Source organism: Mesoplodon bidens (genome assembly GCF_964165515.1).
Source record: "Mesoplodon bidens genome assembly, chromosome: 5".
Classification (NCBI taxonomy): Eukaryota; Metazoa; Chordata; class Mammalia; order Artiodactyla; family Ziphiidae; genus Mesoplodon; species Mesoplodon bidens.
In genome coordinates, this window is record NC_138161.1 from 1703348 (window position 1) to 1723700 (window position 20353).

The following is a 20353-nucleotide window of genomic DNA, read 5'->3' on the forward strand; positions in this document are numbered from 1 at the left end:
GGTTAGCACGTGGGCAGCTCCACCCGGACATGCCCGGCTTGGCCGGCGGGGCCCCGACACGCAGGCAGGCAGGTGAGATCACGCTGGGTGGGGGCAGGGCAAGCGGGGGCCTACCCACAGGGTGTGGCGCCCTCACCAAGCAGCGTCCCAGTGGGATGGGTGCAGTGGGCTCTGGGCTCTGACTGCGGCAGAGGCCAGGGGAGCCAGGTGCCTTGGGCTGCCGTGACCAAGGGGCACCTGCCCCTTGGGGTCCAGCCCAGAAGGCGCGGGCGGGAGGGGGCTCTGGGCCCCGAGTCTCTGGGAACATGTGCCCACATGGGAAGGAGAGGGATGGGGACGGCGGGCGGGGGCACATTCTGAAGTGAAAGCTCCAGTGAGACGGAAGCAGACGTGAGGAAACATCAAGACGACAAGCTCGGCCATTGCCCACTTGGGGCACCACGTGGTCACAGCATCCAGGAGGTTCAGCAGACCCGGCCCTACGAATGCTCCATCCAAAGGAGCCTCAATTAACACACACACATGTGCACACATGCACGTGCACACAATACACACCCATGCACCTGCGCGCACACACATGCACACTCACACACCTGCACACACGCACACCCATGCACCTGTGCGCACACGCATGCACACAAGCACACCCATGCACCTGTGTGCACACGCATGCACACAAGCACACGCATGCACCTGCATACACACATGCACGTGCGTTCACACACATGCACACGCATACACGCACACACTCACGGTCTTTAAAAAAAGGTCTCATGAAGCAACGGGTGCTCTCTTCCTCAGGGACTGTCTGGCAGCAGGATGGGAGACGCCCGCTTGCTCGGGAACACCTGTGTTCAGTGACCATCACACCCTCTTACCTCTGCTCAGCCCCGAGCTCCCTGCACGGCCCTCGGCAGCTCCTTCCACCACCAGGGACTGTGGGTGAGACTCTGCAACTCCCAGGGTCTGGGGTCCTCCCCCGCCAGCCAGCAGCCCTGGGGCCACTGGCCACGGTGAAGAGGCAGGCAGAGTGTCTGCCGGGGGACAGGACAAGCTAGGGAAGAAGACAATGGAACCCACAAATCCGCAGCCTAGCCTTAAATCCAGGGATGCCAGAGTTATCACCCAAGGGACGTCACCTCTGCGGCCAGCAGACAGGCAGGGGCTCCCTTGTGGCTCACCAGGAGCCCTGGCTGCTGCAGAAACGGCCCCAGCTTCAGACACACCTCCACTCGGGACTGTTCGTGGAGGCTTGTGGGCCCCTGAAATCCAGCAGGGAACACACCGGGCCCCGTGCACAGTCGGTGCACAGAAAAGGTGGGAAGGGTGCGCCCTCCAGGCCAAGCCCTGCCCACCCCCCGCCATCTCAGACGCTGACCCCCACAGCCGGGGACCCCGCGGGCCATCCGGCTGTGGATGCCTCTGCCCAGACACCCCTACCCTAAAGGCTGCAGGCAGCCCTGAGCCCAAGCCGCAGGGCCCTCGCCGGCCGCCTCGAGGCCAGCCCCCCAGCTGGGACGGAGGGCACAAGGCCACATCCTCAGAGGCACGCACCTCGGTCCACAGGGTGCAGCCAGCACCCCTGCTGCTCCCGGGGCACCTGCAGGCTCCTCGGGGTCTGGGGAAAACGGAAGCCACCAGCTGCCCCCACTGCCCTTCCCGACCCAGTCACTGGGCCTGACCGGGGCCCTCAGAGCCGGTTCTCCCTGGTCTGCCTCAGCAGGAATGGGCACCCAACCCCACCGCCACCCACCTGCGTCCTCAGCCTGGCCAGAGTGGCCGGCCAGGCTCGGGCGGGAGGACCTGGAACTCTCCTCCCCAGTGTCTGGGAGTCACAGGCCCCCCTCACCTGCACACATGGCCCGTGGTCCAGCTCCCGGGCTGCCCCTTCCCTCGTGCCCCGTCACCTCGGCCCTCACCCCAACAGCAGCTCGCATCAGCCGCGTGCTTGTTCCTGAAACTGCTCAATGTACTGAGGTATCAAATGATCCACCGAGACAGGCGCTCAGAGGGACCGGCCTCTGAAGGGGGCTCAGGGCTTTGGAAAGACGCAGACATAGACAAGCGGCTTAAGAACACTCGCTGTCGTTTACGCCAGGCAGGGCGCCTGCAGAAAGGCGGGAAAACCAAGGGGACTCGCGCTCAGCCCCTCCCGAGTTCTCGTCCAGGTTACAGAGGCAAACAGAACCACAGACGATGCTCCACGACGTGCCGGGATAAAGGACGTCGCTGGGTCAGGACCAGGTGCTTCACCCACGCAGGAACCGCAGGTGGCCCTGAGGTTTGCGTTTCTGCGTCGGCGAACAGGAATCCTGGGGCCTGGAGCTGGATGCTCAGGTTCCTCTCTCTCTCCTTCTCTCTCTCTCTCTCTCTCTCTCTCTGTCTCTCTGTCTCTCTCTCTGTCTCTGTCTCTCTAATTTATCAGGGTTTAAAGTCAGACAGAACTAGGTTCATAGCAGCACACAGCCACGTCCTTCAGGCCCTGGGAGGAGCCCTCCTGGATGACGTGGGGAGCAGGCGTTCCCCAGAGGCCCCCAGTCACCCCACGCCAAGTCCTCAGGCAGGGGCGTTTCCTTCCTGGCACCCCATGTCTGGAGCCCCAGCTCTGCATGCCCCCCGGACCAGGGCCACAGCTGGGGAAGGCAGGGATGCAGGACACACCCGGGGGACCTTGGCCCCTGCAGGAGGCCCCTGGGGGCAGCCACATGCGCCAGCCAGTCCCGCCCGGGCCCCCGCAGTGCCGTCCGGCCTTAGAGCACAGGAGGGATCCTGACAGCAGAAAACGGAGGTTTAGAGAACGAGAAACCACAGGCAGGGACGGGATCACGCGGATGAAGATCAACAGGCCGACAGGCACACAGCTTAAATTCCTTCCCAAAGTGACAGTAAGACGGAAAGCAGCCAGCTGCAGCCTCTGGCATCTGGGAAGTTTCGGGTTTGTTGCTCTCATTGTTTTAATCAGCACGGGTTCTACTGGGGCCCACCCGACGGCCCAGCCCAGGCCACCACCGGGGGCTGCAGGCCCTGCCTGTGGCCCTCAGGGACGCCTGAGAACTGGGCAGTGTCCCAGGTCTGGGCTGGCGCCAGCCACCTCCTAGAGATCCTGCTGTGACACCAGGGTTTTCAGGGGGCTTTACAGGGAGGGCCAGTAACCTGAGGCCCTCCGGGGGCTGCCCGGGGCAATCTGAACGAGGTAGGTCACCAGGCGGAAAGGGGAACAGCCAGCCTCGGGCCTCGTCAGACCTGTGGGAGGCCGGGGGGGTCCGTGAGTGGTGGGCCCCACAGAGGGAGCTGCGGGCGGAGGACGGTGCCCTGCCCTTCCAAAGTGCAGGACGGAAACCACAGGCCTCCAGCCACAATCCCCCTGTGCCCCCTGAACTGAAGGGCTCGATCCACACCTTGGACCGGGTCTCGGGGGCCGACATTAGAGATGGGCCCCTCCTCTGCCACAGCATCCTCCTGAGCCCTCTCAAACAGAGCAGCACGAGACACAGGGGGACATTCTGAAGTGAGAATGGGAGCAGAGTGTCCCTTCCGTCCAGTGACTCTCTGCGGGGGACTCCAGGCCAGCGCAGGGCTGGCCCCGGGTGGTCACCATGCTGCGGCGTCCCCTGAACACTCGCCCGGGCCCCGCAGCTGACACACGGCAGAGCTGGGCACCAGGCGTGATGACCGGCAGCCTGCCCACCTCCCCACCCATTCCAGGGCCTCCCAGCGAGAGGGATCTCGTGTCCACTCCCAGAGTCTGACAGGCCTGCCACGGGCAGCACCGAGTGTGCTCAGCCCAGCAACGGCCAGGACCCCGCTGTACGGAGGCGCTCAGTGGGTGTGGGCGTGCTCTTCAGCTGCTGTGTGAATCGACATGCCCTTCCCCATAAGGTGCTGGCTGTGCTACCACGGGTGTCACGTTGGGCGCTCAGGCAAAGAGGTGGCCCACCAGGGTCCTCGGGCGGAAGACCCTCTCCCGACCCCATGGCACCAGCGCTGGGCACTCAGGGCTGCCCCACCAGGGTGGCAGGGGCAGCCCAGCTCCCCCAGGCCCAGTGCAGTTTGTCTGGTGGTTCCGGCCAGAAGGCCGCTGAACGGCTGGCTGGACACGGGCTCCCCAGGCACTGAGACCCCGGCGGGGAGGGGGGGCTCCTCTGTCCAGCCTCTCAAGCCTCACGCGCGTTCTGCACCTTACACTCCAAATCAGACGCGCGGCAGGAACGTCTGGGTTGGGGACACTGGGCGCACCCGGCCACTGCCCGCAGGGACGGCGCTGCAGAGCCTGGTCCTCAGACGGCTCCTAGGAGCTGGCTCAACCTGGGGAAGGTGCCACCGCAGCTGCTGACCATACATCTGGGGTGAGAAGGAAGTCATTCTTCCAAAAACGGGGAGGGGCTCAGGGGGGCCTGAGGGCTCATGTTGAGGAGCTCGGCGCTGATGGGGTCCCACAGCAGGGCTGGGACAAGGTGCCCACACGGCAGTGAGGGCGGCCCCTGGGAGACCAGGACTCAGAGAAGGCGACCTATGGTCACCCAGCGAGGCAGGTTGTCCAGGCCGGTCTGCGGCCTTGGCCTCCCGTGCTCTGTCCCGCCTGGGGACACCCAGGACAGACGGACGCTCTCGAAGGCGCCCAGCCCCAGCAAGGCTTCATCATCAGACCCCGAGGCTCAGTGACCCCATCTCCCAGCTCAATTTGCCCTGAGGACAAGGAAGAGGTAGCAGTGATGGCTGGCCACAAGTCAGGGCCCCTGAAATCTCTCGAACCTCCTAGAAACTGCCCTCCAGGACTGAGGGGTCTCCCCCGCCGACCCCCATCTCCCTGTGGGGACAGCGGCCCTTCGGCCAGGGAGAGCCCGTGAGCCTCACGACCCCGAGACAGCCATCCGAGCCCCTCCCGGCACGGCCTGGCCTCGTGCAGCAGGACCTCGTCTGCTCCGTGTCTGCTGACACCCAGCATCCAGCGCGGTGGCCAGCCGGTGAGGGGAGCCGGGCCAGACCGTGGGCTTCAGCGTCTCTCTCCCATTCCTGCAGCTCCACGGCGACCAGCGTCCGCACACCTTCAAAGCCCGCACAGGAGCGGGCAAACCCCCTGGTGACCCCTGGGTGCAGGAACGCCTCTGCATCCCCAGTAACTGCGCACCTAAGCCAGGCCCTCGCCCCGCGAAGCTGCACCGCCAAGACCTCAGGCAGGGCCGGCCGTGCGCTCTGGCCAAGTGCATGAGGCATCATTCTCACGAAGCCCTCAGAAGTCCATCCATGCATCTGGGAAGCATTTACGAGCCCCAGCTGTGGGCCAGGCATGACGTTAGGTGCTGGGGGCCTCAGGTCCCCGCGCTGGGGGAGGATGGCAGCCAGACACTGATGCCCAGGGCACTGGGCAGGGGAAAGGTCAGCGGCCACAGTGGAGGTGCAGGCGTCAGGTCCAGGGGGTAGATGAGGTCCACCAGGCAGGGACGGGGTAGACGGAGAAGCAGGTGGACACTCGAAGGCGGGCGTCGTCCCCTGGGGTGGCCATCCCGGTGCCCCTTGGGCCACGGCCCACCATCTCCTTCCCAGGCCACAGAGAGGCTGGCATGGAGCGGGGAGTGGGGGGGCCCGGATGGGCCTGTAGCCGCTTCCCTCCAGGTGGACGCAGGGTTGGGGAGAGGGGGCCGGGCTGGACCAGTGGCCAGCTAAGGACCCCCTGCCCGGGCTCCGCGGGACGAGGGGCAGGTTGGCGGCTGGACAGCTCGGGAGGAAGCTGCGTGTGGGGGGTGGAGATGGGGGCGGCGAGGCTGCAAGGAGCTGACCTGGGGTGCAGATGCCACTTGGTTAAACCTCAGGGTGAGCCTGTGAGTGTGTGCTGTCCGGGTGGAAGGAAAGGAGGTGTGGGCCGAGTCGAGTGTGGGGTGGGCTCGGGCCCCCCCCCACCGTGGGCGTGAGGGTCACAGCCGCCCAGAAGTCCCACAGGCCGGTGACCCAGGGCCCTTGGAGCCGAGGACATTTGCGCAGAGCTCTCACTCCTCCAGTACAAGCAGGTGCCTGGCGTCCGGTGCCCAGAAGATCTTGACGGCCCTCCCAGCCCCAGCGCCCACCGGTCGTTGCCCAGTACCTGGGGCTTCGTGTCAGGAAGGCACCCCCCGCACGTGGCTGAACTTAAAATGACATGAGCCTCGGTCAGCTAGGAGCAAAGATGCCACCTGTCACCCCCCGCCATGCGCCCACCCCTTCCAACCCCGTGGGAGGCACCTGCAGGAATCGCCAGATGGAAGGGACTGTTACTAATCAAATGAAAGCATAATAAGTAGCATGCGGAGACCTAGCTTCTCATTGTGAGCGGTTCTGGAATCTGCTAACTGCAAACTAGCCTTACCATCAGGAGCGGAGGAATCTGGTGCCCACAGACAGGAGCTGCACTCAAATGTCCACCCATGGCCTTGTGGTCGGGAAGGAGGGTGTGCTCGGGACCCTGTACCCCCACCCCCTCCCCACCTCCGGGCTGTGTCAGGGGCCGTGTGACAGAGCGGGAGGAGGGAGCGTCCCCTGACCAAGGCCCCAAAAGGACAGCGAGATGCAGGAAGGCCCTGCCGGCCGTGTGGAACTCTGCTCCGAGGTGAAGTAGTCAGGACTCTTCCTCACTCAGCACAGCCTTGCTGCTCTGTACACACTGGGCCTCAACCTCCCTTCACCGGACTCACCTCCTTCTTGCTCCCATCCGACTACCGCTGACCCTGCGATGGGACCATTCCTAGTGCTCAGCCCACCCACTGTCACTCCTGGGGTCAGAGGCACAGGTGGTCCTTGAACGTGGGCCACAGGTCTCCTCACAAGGGGCACTAAACACATGGCACAGGATTGTAAATTTCAGTAAGGATGAAACAGGGCTGCAAACACTTCCGGGGACAAAGTCCAGTCTCACCCAGAGGCCCTCCGTCTGCCCGTCTGTCCTCAAGGAGCCTAGAGTGTGCTGAGCGGGACCCACACGGGCACCAGCCAACCTGACACAGAGTAGGCGCCAGTGCAGACGCCGCTGGGGAGCCCGTCGGGAGCCACAGAGAGGGGCCCGCCTTCCAGCCTGGTGATTCGGGGGCACACTGAGAAGCACAGGCAGGCCATCAGCAGCCCTGCCCTTCCTGGTAAAAGGCAGGAGTGTGCAGCAGGACCACGGAACTCGCCACGCACAGCTCCCCATGGAGGCCCCTGGGTCCGGAGCCGCAGCTCCTTCTCGCTGGGAGTCCTGCACCGCTAACGCTTGGTAGCCTGAGGGCAGCTGGGTCCAAGTGCCTTCGCTGCCCACACCCACCGCTGGCCCCAGAAGGTTCCGGAGAGTGGAAGGACAAGGAACCCGCTCTCTCAGGGCTACAGGAATGCCATCCCGCCAGCCGTAATCCTGTTGCTGGGATACGAGCGAAGAGGAGACGCAACCGAGCTGGACTAGCGTCTAGACAGCACGACCTTCTCCAGATATAATTGGGCCCAAATCGCAGCGTCATGAGCTGATATAGCACAAATACGGGACGAAGCTGTTTTTGGTGTCTCGTGGGGACATTCCTGTGGTGAGAGGGCCATCGCACCTGCTCAGGCCGTGAGCGCCAGCCCAGGGCGGGGCCGGCTGCAGGCTGTGCACAAAGGGGCTTTCATCTGAGGGGCCTCACAGCCTCGATTAGTGATGAGAGAGCTCAGAGGTGGGGGGGATGTGAATCGTGAGAGGGGAACTCCTGTGCTCAGTGCAAAGTGAAGTCAGAGCAACCTGCACCAGTGCACCCACCTGGGGCCCAAGCAGGTGCGAGCAGCCACCCCCAACCCCGGAAGCCAGAGCCCCACCTCCCATCATGAGCGTCCCCCCACCTCACAGGCAGCCACCGGCCCGGGAACGGCACAGGCCACAAAGCGGCACCTCGACCTGGCCTCGGGGGTGACGCGGGCCGGGGTGATGGTGGTGTGGCTTCACCTGGGCCGACGCAGCCACAGCTTACAGGGGGACGCCTTTACCTGAGAGCAGGTTACACCGCGGCCTGTGCGGTGTCTTCCCGCCCGTGTCCTGGGTGAGCCGGGGCTCACGGAACGGCAGGGTCGGCATGTTGACCACCAAGGAGGAGCAGAGGGACGGCGGGGGGCAGGACGCACAGCCCAGACCCCTTGGCACAGGGGGGCGGCCGGGCCGGGACCCAGAGCCGTGACCCACGGGGAAAGAGCAAGGACACCCAAGAGTGCGGTCGCAGGGACGCCGGGCCCTGGCACACGGAAGGGCGTGCGGGGGGCATCCGGGGGGCTGGTCAACAGGCACAGGGAAAGAGAACGGGCGCCCCGAAGCTCGGGCAGTCACAGCGAGCGACCGTCACCGCTGATAGGACGAAGTCCGCTCGGGACACCGCGGCACAAGGAAGGCGTCTCCGCGGATCCCACCCCCGTCTCTGTGACCCGCGTCTCCCAGAAGCTCAGGCCCAGCGCTGCCCTTTAAGAAGTGGCTCCCCAAACATGCATGTCCTGAGCCAGGAAAACAGGAGAGACTCCTCATCACTCAAAAAGGCCCTTTAGTAAAAGCACATTAAGGCACGAGGGTTGTTTCAGTAGAAGAGAAAGGCAAAGGTCAAATCAGATGCTTCCAAACACCTGAAACTCAGAGTGAGATGGCACCCCTGGAAGCGTCGATCCTGGATCGTTCCCAAGGGATGCTCGCATGTAACTGGGGAAACGCAGGGAAAGGTGGATGGCGGGGAGGGGCTGATTTCCAATCCAGTGGGCAGGTGAGAGCTGCGGCTTTAGAATTCAACTCCTCATCGTCTACTAGCTACTTAGGGTTCAAAACCCAGTACAACCTGCACAGAGACCTGGTGAGCAGGGTCTTCAGCTGGGACTGAACAGACCAGGGTGACCAGCCATGATGGACGACGCTGCCGCCAAAGGCCCTGGATTTCTGAATCCAAGCAGAGACATGTGCCCTGCCCCTCCTCTGTCCCATGACCCGGGGGAGGAGCTGCACAGCCTCCCCGCAGAGTCCCCTGAGGAAGTGACCTTTGGGCTGGGCCAGCCCTGGCCGCTCCTGAGATGGCCTACAGAGGGCCTGAGGCGGGGGGCCCATCCACTTCTGGGAGTCGGGGGATGGGAACAAGAGCAAACTGCACCCAAGGGTCACGGGCACAGCCCCCAACCCCTCCTGGCTGCCTGCCACCCTGGGCTCCGTCTCTGGCCGCCCAGAAGGTACAAAGCCAGGCCTGCGGGAGCCAGGCTGAGCTCTCAGCCACACGCCCTGCCCGGACGTCCCTGGTCTCTCTGAGTGCGTGAGATCTGAGAAAGGTCCCTGTGCCGGAGGAGGGGTGACAACACCCAGTACGTGAAGGCAAATGAAGATGTAGTTTGCCTGTCAGGAGCCACCTCACAGATGGGCCAGTCTGGCCATTTTCGTAAGTGAAGCAAGTCTGGCCACCAGTTCCCACAGGCCATCGAGTCTCTTGGCACAGATAACTGAAGGTCCACCTCGGATAACTGAAGGTCCACCTCGGATAACTGAAGGTCCACCCAGAATCCAGATAACTGAAGGTCCACCCAGCACCCGGATAACTGAAGGCCCACCCGGCATCCGGATAACTGAAGGCCCACCTCGGATAACTGAAGGCCCACCCAGCACCTGGATAACTGAAGGTCCATATCGGATAACTGAAGGTCCACCCAGCATCCAGACAACTGAAGGTCCATCTCGGATAACTGAAGGTCCACCCAGCACCCAGATAACTGAAGGTCCAGCCAGCACCCAAGATGGTTGGAAGCTGACAAGCACTGGTCCATTCCACAAGTACTGAGTACTGTCCACCTGCCCGGCAACTGGTCAGATTTACTTTATAAACCCTTTCTGCAACACGCCAGGACACTGGGCAGAATTGGCACTTTCTGGGAATGTGCTTTTGTGCCATTTGCCTCATTCTCCAAAAACAGAACAGAGGGGGTTGCTGTCCAACCTTGTGGACAATAACACCCACCCCTGCCCTGCGAGGGCCCTGCCAGAGAGAGTCGCAGGAGAGACCCCCCGACACACACAGTCCCCTTGCCCACAGGCCCGTCCAGGCACTCTCAGGCGTCCTGACGTCTGCCCCGGCCCCGCTCACCTGCCCTCTGTCCGCCCTCCTCCCTCCCCCGTTCAAGCTTCCATCAGCCAGTTGGAGCCCAGAGCCAGCATGTCAGAGCCCCTGGTGCCACCCGGGGACACATGGAGGTCATTCTGGGACCTGAGAATGGGGTCCCACTGAGCTCTAAGAGATTCCTAGGATGGGGCCCCTCTAACCTCTCCACAGAGAGTCCCCAGGCCAGGGTGCTGGGTGCGCAGGACGGGGAGTCGACCCTCGGGACTTGGGGGTCAGGAAGGGCACTCAGGGGCCCTGTACAGGGCGTGGGGGTCCCAAGGCCTTCGAAAGTTTCAGAGGTTTCACACTGTCGAGAAGCAGCACTTTACCAACGAGAAAATTTGTGTCACTGTGACTCCACCCCTGCCGCTGACCTAGCCACACACTGGACAGCGTCCTGCAGCTGCTGGAGCAAATGACCCCAGAGTCAGGGGCTGGAAACCACACGAACTGCGCTCCACAGTTCTGGAGGCCAGAGGCCTAAAACCCAGGTGTCGGAACGACTGTGCTCCTTTCCGGAGGCCCCAGGGAGGACCCAGTCCCTCGGTTCCAGCATCTAGAAGCCGCCTGTGTTCCTCGGCTCGTAGCCCCTTCCTGCATCTTCCAATCTCTCCCTCAACCTGTGCTTCCATCGCCACGTCTCCTTGTTCTGACCTGACCCTCTGGCCTCCCCCATCCCTTCTTAGGGCCCTAGGATTACATGCAGGCCCACCCGGGTAATCCAGGGTCATCTCCACGTAGGCCCTCCCGGGTAATCCAGGGTCATCTCCATGTAGGCCCACCCAGGTAATCCATGGTCGTCTCCGCAGCTCAAGAGCCTCATCCCACTCAGAGTCCTGTTTACCACGTAAAGCAGCATTCACGGGTCCTGTGGATCAGGATGGCGAGGTCTTTGGGGGCTGACATTCAGCAGACCATATGCCATGGGAAGAAAAAGTTTAAACGCTGGGAGGTGGGGTTGTCTAGGGTCTTAAATGTGGGGAAGTTAGGTGCTTGGGAGGCCAGTTCGCCGTCCAGGAGTGGGCGGTGGGGTGGGGATGTTTTCCCATCTGGGAAGCAGACCAGCTTGCGGCTGGCTCTCCGGGGGGCCCTGAGGCTTCTGCACCCAGAGGGGCTGTCCACGCAGGCTGGGAGTGGAGTCAGCAGGGAGGGCAGCCCAGGTCCGTTTAAGATGTCCCATTTCCCCCACATTGACAGTAAAGACTGGGTTGGAATGGGTGCTTTTTCTTTCTGGTTTCCAAGCCTCCACGGCATTCTTAACTATTGCTGCAATATAAGGTTATGAAGGAAGGAACAGCAGAGCATCGCAGATTCTGAGTCAGCGCCGGCCGGGCCCGAGTCCCCTGGGGATGGAGGCTCACATTAGCCAGAAAACAGGAAGGTCCTGGCTGCCCCAAGGACACGGGTGACCTGGACCAAGATGGGTCCCCCGGTGCCACAGGGGGACAAGGCCAAGATGGGAGGACCCAAGGCAAGCAGAGGTCGCTGCCAACACTACCCGCCGGTGCGGAAGCATGCTAAGCCTGCAACCCTGGGTCAGCCTTGGGGAAGTGAGAAGAAGTGAGCCAGAGAAGTGAGCAAAGTGACAGCTGGAACCTTGAAGTGGGGCAGGAGGGCCGGGCCCTGCAGGGGCATCTGGGCTCAGAAAGGGCCGTCCTCTCCTCCAGGGGCCAAGAGGATGAGGAGCAGAGGTGGCTCAGGGCCAGGTGTGGACACGCCCAGGGCGGCGGAAGGAGAGCTGTCTAGTTGGAATGATCGTCTGTGGTAGAAAAAGCCTCTCCCAGCTCCACCGATGGGCTGGCTGCGCCCTCTCCTGGGGGGGGCTGCCTTTTAAAGCCCTCAGGCCCCGTGTGAGGAGGGGAAGGAGGGTCTGAGCTGGGCCCGCGAGCGGTGCCTGGCGGCCTGGGGTAGAGCCGCTGGAGAGGGAGCAGGTCTGCCCCAGGTAGGGAGACCCCGAAGGTGAGCGTGCACGGGATCCAGGGTGGCTTCCCCTCGTTCTGGTTGGAAGGCTCGGGTGACAGAGGACAGAAAGGACGCCACCCTGTCTGTTGTCCTCTGAGCAAGCGCTGCCCAGACGACACCCCATCAGGCTGAGCTCAGATTCCCAGCACAGACGGGGCCTCAATGCGGGAACCCCAGGAACTGGCCTGGCTCGCAGAGAACAAGAGGCTCCGTGGAATCTCAGCGGGAGATTTTTTCAAAATACAGCAGCCTCGTGACAAGATCCAACAGGCAGAGGCAGGTCTGCGATCCCTGGATCACCCCCATGGGACACGTGGGTGGGTGAGACCACACGGGCACCCGGGCCCAGAACACTTGCAGGACTTCGGAGCTGCGGGCGTGAGTGGGCTGCTTTGTCTAAAACACATGATCGTCTTAGCAGGCGGAGCCCATGGCCAAGTAAGAAGGACAAAAACTGTGTTCCGGTCACGAGGACCCACTTCCTGCTCTTGGTGCTCACCAGGCCCTCCTTCCAGGCCCCGCCCTGCCGGGTGGCTTAGGCCATCCCCGACGGTGTCCCCAGAGCCCAAGGAGGAGTTGTCAGGGCACATCCCAGGAAGCTCCCTGCAGGAATGCCCTATTCAGTCCCACAGAGCCCCACTGTCTTCCCCAATTTACAACCAGAGGCACAGAGACGGTGAGGAGTCTGCCAAAGGTCACACAGCGCTCAGAAGCAAAGCTGGAATTAAAACCTGGAGCCTGGGCTCTCAACCCACATAGCAGATGGTGTCCCATCCACAAACACAAAGTGGCCAGCCAGGTTGCCTGCCAGCTGTAATAGACCACGATTTAGTGACTCCATACTTGTTTTCTGCAAGGACTAGCTCTAACTCCATGCCCACCAAAGCCGAGTCAAGAAAATAAGAGCCACATGCAGCACGTGGCCCCCCAGCACCCTGCCTGCTGGCGCGCACAGTTTTCCTCTCTGAATTCTCCCGACCCCCGCATCACCCCTGCAACGCAGATGAGCCCAGGCCGCTGTCCCTGAGCCGTGATCGTCACACGTGTCCTACCTCTACAGGAAAAGGCCATAAAAATAAGGGGAAAAAACAACACCCTGCTTTAAGAAATTTCACGTTCCCAATTAAAGCCTGCCCATAAACTAGAAAATATGCCAAATATGCCCCCCAGGAGGTGACACCACAGGCAGGCATGAAAAGGAGGAAGAGAGTGCAGAGGATGGATGTCAGAGAAGGAGAGATGCGAAGGCCAAAGAACACTCCAGAACCTGCACCCTCACTGGACGGAAACTCACAAAGTAGAGCACAGAAATGGTATTTCTCCATTTATCAGATTAGCAGGATTTTCAAAGTGACAGTGCCCAGCGCTGGCGGTTTGGGCTGAAAAGCTGCACGGAACTAATATCCATCTGGAGGGATGTCCACCCCCCTCCCGTAGGTCCCAACCAGAGCCCCACCCCCGCACTCAGCCCCAGCGCTGCCATGGGGCCTCCCCAGATAAGCAGCCCAGACCCTGCCCTCGGTCACCCAGGGACACTGCTGTTTACCTTCCTGTTTGGGGCAGGCAGGGCGCAAACAGGTGCTCAAAAATGACTCAGGAAAGAGGAAGTCAATGGACCAAGGGGCCAGGTGGCTGGGTTCACCACCCACCACCTCCCAGCCCCGGACCAGTCGGGGCGAAAGGAAGGCCTTCCCGATTTCTCCACTAATGAAAACCCCGACCCCCGGCCCCAGATGCGTGAGCCCCAGCTTGGAAGAGACCCTGGCTCCGTGGGCCAACTGGCTGGTCCAGGGGAGCTCAGGGGCAGGCAGGGCCCCCTCAGGGGCTCAGGCCCACCCTGCATCAGGCACCCGGTCGGCCTGCGGAGCACTACCCCCTCTGCCCACGGCCCTGCCCTCCCGACTGCAAGGGGAGGGGGAGAACCTTCCCGCCTCACGCTGTCAAAGCAGCGGCATCCAGGCAAATCACGGTTTCCCTTCCAAGATGAAGTCCCCTGGTTGCCTAAATGGAAACGGGGAAGAAAGGTGTCCCTTCGCCCTAGAGGCCATGGGGGCTCTGGATTCAGGCCCCAGCAGAGATGCTTTCGGCCTCCAGCTCCCAGCAGCTGGGTCGGTGCTCTTCCCTGGGCCCTCCCCGTTTCCAGGACGAGAGAAGCTTACTTTTGTGCACGGTGGGCACCAAGATGCGGTTCAACCGCTGCTGGGACGTGCCCTCCAGGCACTGCTTTCACAGCGGCTCAAGTCTCCCCAAAGCGGAAGGGCGCCTCTCGTGCTCACTGAAAACAGCCTGTGCCAGCAGGTTCTGTGCAAACAGGAGACCCAGCTGCCGGAGCCTGGTACCGTCTCCAAGATTTCTGAGCTTGGATGCAAAAAAAGGAGGCCTGACCGTGCCTAATTCTGAATCTACTCAAGGAACAGTGCAAAAAGTAGAAACGAGTACTTCGGACCAAAATTAAATGAATGACTGAATGAATAAAAAAATAAATCAGTAACATGCAATGTCTGCTCCGGGCTCCACGACAACCACCAACACCAATCCATCAAAAGCACGTACGTGGTCTCTGCAGTTCCCATTCAGGCCCTGCCACTGTGACCCACCACCAAGCTCTGGTCACACAGGCTCCATCCCCTCGCCTTGCAGCCTCGTCCCCAACCAAGCCTTTGGCTCTGGTCTCATGTCCTTTGTGGGGAAACACCCTGTAAAGGTCAACCTTGACCCGTGGCCAGTGCCTGGGCCAGCTGGACCTACCACAGAGCCTCTTGGTCTTCCAGAAACCAGGGGTGGCCAAGAGCCCCACCCATCACCCCAGCTCAGTGCTGGGTGCCCCTGCCCTGTGCCATCGGCCTCGTCACGGTGCATCAGCCCAGGAGTGTCCCCGTCTGCCAGCACGGAATTCCAGAAAGGTGTACCGGCCTGTGAACAAGTCCTCCTTCCTGGGCACTCGCTGAAGTCAGCCAGGGGGCCGTGCCGGGACTTGTCTCCTCTGCCAGAGAAGCTGGGGCAGGGGTAGGACACGCCCCTGCAGGTTGGCAGGCGGAGCACAGACACTGCCCTGCGGCCCCCAAATTTCATCTGACTCAGCGCATCCGTGATCTAAAGCTCCTTCTGACAGCCGTTCTGCACGGCCCAGACCCGCCAATCGAAAACATGACCCCAAGGGCCAGCCCAAGTCACCCAGCCACACCCTGCCGGCATCGGGCAGTGCTGGGGAGCAGGACAGAGAAAGCTCCCTGTCTTCACCAAGCATGCCCAAGGGATGCAGTGGACGGTGCGAGGTCCCGGACACGTGTGGAGATTCCACGAGCAGCATCAAACACCAGGCACGTCACACACGGGCGCTGTGAGGGGCTTCACAATGCAACCACCTGCTGCTCAGGGCACCCAGAAAGGGGGGAGGGGCTGTCCCCGCCCCGGGAAACAAGCAGGAAACCAAGGCAGCACCCACCCCCCCAGTGCTCCTCCCAAGACTGGCAGGAGGGCAGGGAGGGCTCAGAGGCCCAGTCCTTCTTGGGAAGGAGCCGGGCCTGGCAGAGAGCTCATCCAGACCCTAAGCCATCAGGGATGGGAGGCGTGAGGTCCAGAGAAGCCACGTGACCCGGCAAGGGACGAGAGCTGTGGGGACCCAGGGCACACTGCAGGCACCGCCCACAACGTTCTCACTGTCCTTCTGGGCCCCTGCCGTCAAGATGTATCAAATGCAATCATCTTATGAGCGTGCCAAACATATATTTTAATTTTCCCAATAATTTATCCCTCCCTCCCGCCAACAGCATCAGGTTTCGGGTAGTTTCACATGTCACATCCTGCACTGTCCACCTTCTACCCAGACATCAGACAGTTGGTGCTTGGCCAGCTGTGTTCTGGGGAGAGGGGCCGCCGTTTCGGGGTTCTCTCTCAGATGACAGCTAACCCAGAGCCTCCAAGCCTCCGAGCAGAGAGCTGAGATTAGAGTGTGCCATCTGTGGTCCGACCCTCGCAGGCACGGGGGTGGCCACGCCTCGACCAGGACTGCAGACGGGCAAGTGCCATGGGGCATAGGCCAGCCACTGCAGACAGGGCCGGGCCTGGGGTCTGCTCATCGGCCTCGGCTGCAGCAAGAGCAGCTTGCCCCTCACCCACCCCTCCACTGACCGGCCCTTCCCCGCAGTGCTCAGGCCTTGAGAGAGGGAAGTCCGCTGGCCATCGTGTCAGAAGATGGGTCTTGTCCCATTCTGTCACCCACGGAGCGCCAGGATGTTTTCAACAACCCAGCTGAAGAGAGACCAGGCACTCTGGTGGGGAGAGAGCGAGCGTGTGCATGGATGTGCACGTGTGTACATCTGTGTGTGCACGTGTGTGTGCGCATTGAGCGCATGCGCAGCTGTATTTTCAGGGTGAAGCAGGGCGGGTGGGGCAGGCTCTCTAGGCCCCTCGAGCTCTGGACAGCTCAGGAGTCAGTTTCTCTCCTTCTAGGTTTCCTTGCAAGGACCTTCCCCCTCCTCCTTCTTTTAAAGGAAAACAAGAGTGCCTTGAAAAACAAGTTTTGCTGAAATTCAAGACTACCTTAGAGGTCTTATTCCTGAACCCTGAAGACTCCCCATCTGTGCTGCCCCTCCAGACGAGCCTGCCTTGGACAAAAGTTCCTTCCCTCTGCTTAGATCCCTTACCCAGGTGCCTGTGAACCCCAGGATGACAGACACCCCCCGGACACGGGGACCCACAGGGTCTTGGCCATGTCCTGTTCAAGCCTAAACCCTGCAGGCCCACCAAGGGAGTTCTGGGGAGGGAGGACCATGGCCATCAGCGGAGACCTGGACCCACTGATGGACCCTAGTGGTGAGAAAGGGTGGGACACGCGGGTCTGGGGGTTGGGGTGTGTGGGGAGCTTACCGAGCCTGAGCCCAAAGTCACATGTGGGAGGGGCCAGAGACAAGGCGACTCAAAGCCTAGGGCTCTGGCGTGGCCACAGGCATCCTGCAAATGCCCACAGGGCGAGGTCCTTCTTGCTCAGCCCTGAAGGAATGACGCGTGGGCAGACGCCACCTTAGCACGTGTGACTCCGGTACTTCCTCCGGGAGAGGGGACCGCAGGTAGCACTGAGCCCCCAGGCTCGTAAGCCCGCCCAGCCAAGGTCCCACCAGCTCTCTGGCTACGGGGGAAAGCACACGACGCCATTCAAGAGCATCAGGATGACAGCGGCCAAGCTTAAGCAAAACAGCAAAAGTCGTTATTTATTTATTTTTTTGGTCAAGTACAGCACAGAGACAGACTTGGGAAAATGCATCATTTGGGGTCAGAAAAAATGTTCAAATCAGCAAACGGGGCTTAAGTTTTTGACTCCCAGGGGTAATTTTGAAGTGTTTCTAGAACAAATTGAGCCCCTGCTAAGTCAGGCGTTCACATACTTTTGCTCTTCTCCAACATCTAGAGGGGCAATTATTATCCCATTCCAAGGGGACTTGGTCCCAGCAGGGAAAGGAGCCTGTGTTCTCCCAGCACGGGGGAGGGGTGGGCGGCACACAAGCCCCGCTGAGGCTGCTTCCTGCTTTATGCTCCAGGGAACAAAAAGAGCACATTCTGTTGGGCACCTTGCAAGGGGCTCCCTTCCTTCTGGACGAGCTGAGACTCCGGCAAACCCTGCTGTGCTTTATCTTCTCTCCCAACACTGCAGCCACACAGCGGGACAGAAGATAAAGCACACCATTTCTCGGGCTTCCCTGGTGGCGCAGTGGTTAAGAATCCGCCTGCCAATGCAGGGGACACGGGTTCGAGCCCTGGTCCAGGAAGATCCCACATGCCGCGGAGCAACTAAGCCCGTGCGCCACAACTACTGAGCCTGCGCTCTAGAGCCCGCGAGCCACAGCTACTGAGCCTGTGTGCCACAACTACTGAAGCCCATGCACCTAGAGCCCGTGCTCCGCAACAAGAGAAGCCACCGCAATGAGAAGCCCGTGCACCGCAAGGAAGAGTAGCCCCTGCTCGCCACAACTAGAGAAAGCCTGCGCGCAGCAACAAAGACCCAACACAGCCAAAAATAAATACATAAAATAAATAAATTGAAAAAAAAAAAACACCATTTCTTGAACTGGTACTGTGCCACCCACTGCCCCCAGAGTCTGCATTAACTTGAACCTAGAGGTCTCATCTCACCCAACCTCCGGAACACATTTTATTTTTTCTTCTCTGAGGCTCAGAGTCAACACCCTTGACTTCCTCTCCTTGATGACAAAGTTTCATAAGCTGGGGTGTGGATGCTTCAGTGTCTTTCCTTTTCCCGACTAGACATAATCATAAAAGAGCCTTCAGGCTCACACATTCCTGCACATGTCTGAGGGGATGGCCCCTGAAGCCACGATGTGGTCCCAGGCAGTCATAAGAACCCCAGGAACCCCGGGGACCACAGAACCCTATAAGGACAAACACTCCCTAAATGCCCCCCCCCGCCCCCAGAGTTAACCCAAATACCTGAGGAGTTATCTGCTACACTACAAACAGGTGCTTTCCCACATCTATTTACCAGGTGGTTACTTGTTTAAAAGGTCTGTGTTGCCGTTTAACCTGATGACCCAGCTGACTGGAAACAATGAAACAAATTATTATGGCTCTCTCCCCAGAACACTTCTCTCCGGCGACACCCCCGCCCCCGCCCCACCCCCGCTGTGGCAGCAGGTGACCGCTGTGCTGACCACAGTGAGCACTCACGCCGCGGGGAGCCGGCTGCCCGGGACGGATGTCAGGGCAGGCAGTCTACTTCCACCTGTGATAAAGCACCTACGCTTTGGGGGCGGGGGCTCCCCTCGGGCCTGGCACCTCCACCGGCTCCTCCCGGGCCTTTGCTGGGCCGGTTGGGAAGAGGACCTGGGTCGCCGCATGGTTGGGAATGGGGTCCCTGGAGCTGGGGGCAGAGGAAGTTTCAGCGCAGTCAGAACGGCCTTCCCGACCACAGTTTGCGGTCCACGCGGGAGCAGCGGCGGGAGGGCGCCGCCAAACAACGGACCCCTGCGCATTGTTCTCCCGGCGGCTGCTCGGTGCTCGGCCGCATCAAAGGGACCGCGCGCAACCCGACACCGCGGCGGACGCGGGGGCAGAGGCCTGGCGGCCGGGGCGGCTCACAAAGGCTGGCCCTGGGGAAACCTGGGCACTTTTGCCTCAACAGGTTAGAAACAACACGGCTGCGCCCCGCACCGCACTGTCCTCCCCAAGACCTGCTAGACTCCGCGCGCGGTTACACTGGGGCCCAGAGGCGCTGGGAGGCACCAGGCCGGTGACGGCGACACAGGCCCGCGGTCAGGCTTCGGATGCCCGGGCGTCTCCGAGCCACCGCGTGTGTAACGGCCGTCACCACGACCTCGGCTCCGGGACCTCACTGGCCCTCGGTCCGCAGCGCTGTCCGTCGAGCGCATCAACTTCCCCAGAGTCGCCGAAGTTTGGTCACGACACGAGGGTCTCAGGACGCAGCTGGCCCGCACCATCCCCAGCCCGGGCCTCTCCCGAGTCCCGGGCGCGCCCAGGTGGCGCGAACCCCCGCAGTCGAGGAATGAATGGCCGTCGCGGGACGCTCGGGCACACGGCCCCGGCCCGACCCCGTCCACCCACCGACCGCCGCCCGCGGGCCACCTGCGCGCGTGGGTAGAGCAGGGGCCGCCTCCCGGGACCGAAGCCGAGACGGGCTGGGGTGAGGACGTCGCCGCCTGGGACCTGCCAGAGACCCGCACGAAGTGCGGCCGGAGGCGGGCGGGCCAGGTGCGAGCACTCTCGCGTCCCCGCTGGCCTTACCTGGCTCTGCGGACGCCGCGCTGACCCCAAGCAGCAGGACCAGGGGGGCGAGCAAGTCCAGGAGGCGCCGCCGCCGCGGTCGCAGCCAGGGCCACCTGCGGGCACAGGCCACAGGTTAGGGTACCGCGCGCGCCCCCGTCCCCCGCCCGTGAGCCCCCGCTGCCCCCACCCGTCCTCGGCACCGCGCGGCCCGCACCTCGGCGCCATGCTAGGCGGGCCGGACCGTCTGTGCCGCGGGATGCTGCGCCTCCACCGCGGTGCGCCGGCTCGGCCGGCCGCGCTCTGACCGCCGCGGGGACCAGGCGGAGGGCGGGCGGGCGGGGGCGGAGCTGGTCAGGGGGCAGGACGGGCCAGGGCAGTGGGCGGGAAGGGGGCCGGGCAGGGGGCAGGGCCTGGCGCGGAGTAAACCCTGCGCGGAGCGGGGTGTGGACCCGGAACCCGACCATGGGCCGCTCCCCGGGTCCTAGCACCCCTGCGTTGCAGCCGCAATGTTTCTCCCCCGACCCCCAGTCCCCAGGCAGCGTGGCCGGCCCGAGCCCCCGCCTCAGGAA

At 62.2% G+C, this 20353-nt stretch overlaps 1 protein-coding gene across 1 annotated transcript in view; it reads right to left on the minus strand.

The window, feature by feature from the left end:
* Positions 1-20114, minus strand: part of COL18A1 (collagen type XVIII alpha 1 chain) — a 96323-nt gene extending 76209 nt beyond the window's left edge. Inside the window, exons 1-2 of the mRNA XM_081234888.1 lie at positions 19999-20114; positions 19803-19897 (exon numbers count right to left, since the gene is read on the minus strand). Of these exons, the coding sequence (XP_081091014.1) occupies positions 19803-19897; positions 19999-20009 (106 nt within the window). The 5' untranslated portion in view covers positions 20010-20114. The remainder of the gene's footprint in view (positions 1-19802; positions 19898-19998) is intronic.
* Between the last annotated feature and the right edge of the window lie 239 nt (positions 20115-20353).